The 6619-nt window shown below is 50.5% G+C and overlaps 1 protein-coding gene across 3 annotated transcripts in view; it reads right to left on the bottom strand.

Moving 5' to 3' along the window:
* RILPL1 (Rab interacting lysosomal protein-like 1) overlaps positions 1-6619 on the bottom strand; it is a 63735-nt gene that overhangs the window by 39119 nt on the left and 17997 nt on the right. For all 3 annotated transcript variants that reach the window (XM_011948444.1, XM_011948447.1, XM_011948445.1), the window contains 2 exons: positions 2008-2126; positions 1136-1357 (listed from right to left, as the gene is read on the bottom strand). In XM_011948444.1, the coding sequence (XP_011803834.1) occupies positions 1136-1357; positions 2008-2126 (341 nt within the window). The remainder of the gene's footprint in view (positions 1-1135; positions 1358-2007; positions 2127-6619) is intronic.

The raw sequence follows: 6619 nt of genomic DNA, 5'->3' as shown, positions 1-6619 counted from the left end.
TTTTTTTTTTTTTTTTGAGACGGAGTCTCGCTCAGTCACCCAGGCTAGAGTGCAGTGGCACGATCTTGGCTCACTGCAACCTCCACCTCACGGATTCAAGCAATTCTCCTGCCTCAGCCTCCCGAGTAGCTGGGACTATAGGCATGGGCCACACGCCCGGCTAATTTTTTTGTATTTTTAGTAGAGATGGGGTTTCACCATACTGGCCAGGCTGGTCTCGAACTGCTGATCTTGTGATCCACCCACCTCGACCTCCCAAAGTGCTGGGATTACAGGCGTGAGCCACTGTACCCAGCCAAGTTTTTAATTTTTAAAGAATTTTTTGTAGAGATGGGGTCTCACTATGTTGCCCAGGCCAGTCTTCAGTTCCTGGCCTCAAGTGATCTTCTTGATCCTTTTGCCTCAGCCGCTCAAGGGGCTGGGATTACAAGCACAGGCAACTGCACCTGGCCTTCATGTAAAAGTTTGAACACCTGCTTTCAATTCTTTTGGATATGTGCCTAGGAGTGGAATTGCTGGGTCATATGGTACCGTGTGGTACTGACTAAGGTCTGGACTAACTAATGTCTGCCTCCCACACTAAACTGTAAGCTCCATGTGGACAGGGATCATGTCTGTATTTTGCTTGCTATTTTATCCTCTGGGCCGGCTACATGGTCAACAATCATTGGTATGAATAAATAAATAAATGGCAGGTGCCTAATAACCACCACTGAGGTGGGAGAATGCTGGGAGTCTGGGGTTCCAGCCCCTCAGCTGTGTGTCTTCAGGCCAGTAGCTTGACTCTCTGAGCCTCTCGTTTTCTCTCTGTCTCTTTTTTTTTTTTTTGAGACAGGTCTGGCTCTGTTACCCAGGCTGGAGTGCAGTGGCGCAATCACGGCTCACTGCAGCCTTGAACTCCTGGGCTCAAGTGATCCTCCTGCCTAAGCCTCTCAGGCAGCTGGTACTACAGGTGTGCACCACCACACATGGGCTAATTAAAAAAAAATGTTTGTAGAGAATTGGGGTCTTGCTATGTTGCCCAGGCTGGCCATTTTCTTAAGTATAAAGGGGAAAACAAGGCAACCCTGCCTGCCTTGAGCCAACCCCCAGACTTACCCTCCACTACCACCTCTGCACCCAGCTTCCTGCTCACCTCAGGCTCCTCCTCCCCATTCTGGCTGTGCTCCCCCTGCAGCCTCTCTCGCAACTTCCCCAGCTCTGCTCGCAGACTGCCCATCTCTTGCTCCTTGGTCTGCAGGTCTGCCTCCAGCTCCACCTTCTGTTCGATCAGGGCTTTCCCCTGGGCCTCCACCACCGTGACCCGGTGCCGAAGGTCATGGTTGATCTTCATCAGCCGTGTCTGCTGCTGCTGTAACTGTACAAAAAGGGAGACTATTGTGCAGGGCTGCCACCTGCAGTAGCTCAGGTTGTGCACTGCACAATGGCAAACCATCCTTAGGTGTGCCATTTATATTGCAGACATCTTTGTTTGAAAGTTGTTCATATTCTTATAACTGATGATGCTAGAGATGGGCAATTTGTGTATTTACTATGACAATTTTATGGCAAATGGAAGTGTGTCTTGCTAGAATTAATACATTATGAACATTTCCCAACAGATGGAAGTAACATGCCTTCAGAAAGGGGCATTTTTTTCTGATTTACACAGAAACACTGTATGGGTTCCTGGAGCACGCTGGATCCTGCTAAGTCTGCTCACAGAGAGGCATGAAGTTGGGGAGCTGGAGGAGGCCTTGGGGTCAGAGCTAAGGCTGCCAAGGCCTTGGGACCTTCCCAGGAGGCGGGAGGAGCCTGCTCACTGGGCAGTGCCATGTTCCCTCCTGCTCTGCCAGTGGAGTCTTGCTGTTTCCAGGCTGGGCCCGCCAAGCCATGAGCAGGATCCACACCCCACGGAGCCCTAAGAATGAGAGCAAGGGAGTGAAGGGACCTGCTGAGTGGAGGGTCTGGTCTCTGGCTGGCCCCTACTGGCTGGGAGGGCGGACACAGGCCAGGGGTGTCACTCACAGCCTCGACGTCCTCATTTTTCAGGCCCAGCTCCCTGTCCTTGGCACGGATCTCGTCACGTTGTTTGTCCACCACCTCCTTCAGCTTCTTCATCACCTGCCGCTCCCGCTCTGACATGCCTGGGTGGGCAAGTGAGACCGGCAGGTGAGCCCACCTTACTCCTCTGTGGAAATCATCCACCGCTTCTGCTGAGGATGAAACTGAGGTCTCAGTGGCCCCCAGCCTCATCCTCTATGCCCTCCACTCATTCCCGTCGCCCTCCCCAGTGCCTGCTTGATATTCCTTGATTCCCTCTGAGCTCACTCCCACCTTGAGGCCTCTTCCTTACCCATTAGTCCCTTCCTTCTCACCTCCCCATGGCTGGTGCACCTCATTTTTCAGGCCTCAGCCCAAATGTCACCTCTTCACAGATGCCTCCCATCCTCTGACCACCCAGTGACAGCCCCACCTCCCACCCACCCGATTCGTTCGTTTCCCTCCATCCCTGACCCACCATGTATTACTTTTATGGCACTTTTTTACAATTCCTATGTGTGTCTTACATTTTTTTCTTTTTGAGACGGATTCTCACTTTGTTGCCCAGGCTGGAGCGTAGTGGTGCATGCAGGCTTTCTGCAACCTCTGCCTCCTAGGCTCAAGTGATCTTCCCACTTCAGCTTCCCAGGTAGCTTGAGGCAACAGAAATGTGCTACCTCGCCTGGCTAATTTTTGTATTTTTAGTAGAGACGGGGTTTCACTATGTTGACCAGGCTAGTCTCAAACTCCTGACTTCAAGTGATCCACCCACCTCGGTCTCCTCAAGTGCTGGGATTACAGGTGTGAGCCACCGTGCCCAGCCTCTTACCTTCTTTTATCTGACGAAAGATGACACAGTACAGTGATTCACAGGGTGAGCTCGAGCTCAGACACTGGCTCTCCTATTTATCAGCGGTTTGGTTTGGAGCTAGTGTCTTTGTGCCTCAGTTTCCACCTCTATAAAGTAGTGATAACAGTCTCCACAACTCATAGGGCTGTTGTGAGGATTGATTATGTCAACCTAAATAATAAACAGAGAAAGTTCTCTAAAATAAGAGATGGGCCAGGCTGAGGCGGGTGGATCACCTGAGGTCAGGAGCTTGCGACCAGCCTGGCTGACATGGTGAAACCCTGTCTCTACTAAAAATACAAAAAAAATTAGCCAGGTGTGGTGGTGCATGCCTGTAATCCCAGCTACTCGGGAGGCTGAAGCAGGAGAATTGCTTGAACCTGGGAGGTGGACACTGCAGTGAGCCGAGATCGTGCCATTGGACTCCAGCCTGGGTGACAAGAGCAAGAATCTGTCTCAAAAATAAAAAGTAAATAAAATTTAAAAATAAAATAAAATAAAAGATGGCCATACATGTTGGCTCACGCCTCTAATCCCAGTGCTTTGGGAGGCTGAGGCAGGAGGATCACTGAGGCCAGGAGTCTGAGAGCAGCTTGGGCAACATAACGAGACCCTGTTTCTACAAAAAGATTTTTTTTTTTTTAACTAGCCAAGCGTGGTGGTGTCCACTTGTAGTCTCAGCTACTTAGGAGGCTGATGAGGGAGGATCACTTGAACCCAGGAGTCTGAGGATGCAGTGGGCTCTGACTGTACCACTGTACTCCAGGCCTGAGTGAGAGAACAAGACCTTGTCTCAAAAACAAAACAAAACAAAAACAAAAACAACCCAGAAAACAAAACAAAAACTGTAATCCCAGCACTTTGGGTGGCCCAGGCAGGCCGATCACCTAGGTCGGGAGTTCTAGACCAGCCTGACCAACATGGAGAAACCCTGTCTTTACTAAAAATACAAAATTAGCCAGGCGTGGTGGCACATGCCTGTAATCTCAGCTACTCGGGAGGCTGAGGCAGGAGAATCGCTTGAACCCGGGAGATGGAGGTTGCGGTGAGCCGAGATCGCACCAGTGCACTCCAGCCTGGGCAACAAGAGTGAAACTCCATCTCAAAAAAAAAAAAAAAAGGAAAAGCTATTTATTTGGGAGTAGAGTGTTGCAATGGGAATCCACCTGCCATAGTAAACTATGTGTATTTGAGAGGTAAAGGAAGACAAAGATTTTCAAAGGAAAAAATAAGGAGGGTTACATAATTGTTTTAAAATATGAATAATTATCCTTGGCTACAAAGATAGATCAATAACAAGGGTGACTGCAGTCTGAGGCTGGACCGGCTACTGCCAGGCAGGCGTCTTGGCAGAAGTCTTTTTGTGTAAGGTTACAAAGGCCTTTGTGCAAAGCTGTCGTTTTTCCAGTCTTTTTTGTTATCGGGCATGCAAGCGTGAAAACCCTCTCTTCATGGCCTTCCCGGGTTCCATTCGTCAGGGTTTTGGGTAACACTGGTGACCCCATTTTGATTCAGGCAACTTTCACAGTTAATACACACAGAGCCCTGAAGATGGTGTCTGGCACACTGCAGGCGGGTGAGGTCCACCCTCATCCCTACCCCCAACTAGACTGTCAGCCACAGGGGGGCAAGGCCCTGTCTGCCCTAGTCACTGGTACATTCCCTGGGCCCCACATGGTGCCTAGCACACCGCAGGTGCCTGCTAAGTTATTGTTGAATTAATGACCTGTGAGGATGGGTGCTGTGTCAGTATCCTGCACCTGCTGTAACAAATGACCAATAATTTTGCTATCTCCACACATCAGAAATTTATTTTCTCATAGCTCTAGAAGCCAGAAGGTCCAAATGAGCCTGAAATCAAGGTGTTACCAGGGCCACGCTTCCTCTGGAGCCTCTAAGGGAGATTTTTTTTTTTTCTTTTTTGAGACAGTCTCGCTGTGTCACCCAGGCTGGAGTGCAGTGGCGTGATCTTGGCTCACTGCAGCCTCTGCCTCTTGGGTTCCAGTGATTCTCCTGCCTCAGCCTCCCAAGTAGCTGGGATTACAGGCACGTGCCATCATGACTGGCTAATTTTTTCTTTTTTTTTTTTTTTGAGACAGAGTCTCACTCTGTGGCTCAGGCTGGAGTGCAGTGGCATGATCTTGACTCACTGCAAGCTCCGCCTCCCAGGTTCACGCCATTCTCCTGCCTCAGCCTCCTGAGTAGCTGGGACTACAGGGGCCTGCCACCACGCCTGGCTAATTTTTTGTATTTTCAGTAGAGACAGGGTTTCACCAAGTTAGACAGGATGGTCTCGATCTCCTGACCTTGTGATCCGCCTGCCTTAGCCTCCCAAAGTGCTGGGGTTTACAGGCGTGAGTCACTGTGCCCAGCCTTTTTTTTTTGGAGATAGAGTCTCACTCTGTAGCCCAGACTGGAGTGCAGTGGTGTGATCTCAGTTCACTGCAACCTCTGTCTCCGGGGTTCAAGCGATTCTCCTGCCTCAGCCTTCCAAGTATCTGGGATTACAGGTGCTCACCACAACCCAGCTACTTTTTTTGTATTTTTAGAAGAGACAGGGTTTCACTATGTTGGCCAGGCTGGTCTCGAACTCCTGACCTCAAGTGATCCACCCGCCTCAGCCTCCCAAAGCGATGGGATTATAGGCGTGAGGCACCGTGCCCGGCCCAGGGAGATTTCGTTCCTTCCCTCTTTCAGCTTCTGGTGGCTACCAGCACTCCTTGGCTTGTGGTGGCATCACTCCAGTCTCTGCCTCTGTGGTCCCGTGGCCTTCTCCTCTTCTGTCAGTGCCAAATCTCTCCCTGCCTCCACCTTACAAGTACACCTGTGATGACATTCAGGGCTCATCCAAAGTAAGCCAAGATAACATCCCCATCTCAAGATCTGGAATGAAATAACACACCTGCAAAGACATTACCATATCAGGTGACATCCACAGGTTCTAGGAACTAGGACCTGGTATTTTGGCGCCATTATTCAGCCTTCCATAGGTGCTGGTACTGCCAGTGCACCCCCGCTCCCTGAAGCCTGGGCTGGCCTGCAATGGCCAAGCTCAGTCCCAGGTGAATGAGGGGAAACGTCCCTCCATAGCCCCCGGGACTCAGGATATGCAGCCAGATCTAATCCCATGAGGAGAAAGCACAGAGGTGACCCCTCAGTTATTGCTTTGGCCTGACTGTCCCCCCAGGCTGCTCCACTGCATCCGAGTCCTTGCCGCTGACCTCCTCTCTGTTGTCCTAGTGGTCACCACCATGAACAAGCATCCCTGGTGTGTTTCCAGAACAGCAGGCAACGCTGCCAGGGCCACAAACCCATGTAAGCCCTGGGTCCTGAGCTTGAAGAGCTTAGGATTTTATATGATCGTCCTGGAGGCATCGGCCTGTCTCATTTGTCTCTGTATTCCAGGGCCCCACACATGGCAGACGCCCGAGGCTGGCCAATGAACGAGGACTGGTTCTTCTTCCGCGCTCCCAAAGTGCAAGGTACTCCTGACGAGCCCAGGAAGGATAAACTGATTTACACCCTGGACCCTGTTTCGTTCTCATTCCCAACCACTGGAAATGGGTCTTAGTATCATTAATGTTGTCTCTAACATCAGTCCCATTTTACATATATGAAAAACTGAAGCCCAGAGATTTTTTTTTTCTCAAAGTCTTACAGCCAAGAACTCAAGCCCAGCTTTTCTGACTCCAGATCCCACGTCTTCTCCGTGATACTAGGCTGCCTTGCCACCAGGGCACAAGACGC

This window comes from Colobus angolensis, unplaced genomic scaffold, assembly GCF_000951035.1.
Source record: "Colobus angolensis palliatus isolate OR3802 unplaced genomic scaffold, Cang.pa_1.0 Scaffold28, whole genome shotgun sequence".
NCBI classification, from domain to species: domain Eukaryota; kingdom Metazoa; phylum Chordata; class Mammalia; order Primates; family Cercopithecidae; genus Colobus; species Colobus angolensis.
This window is presented reverse-complemented; position numbering and strand designations above follow the sequence as displayed.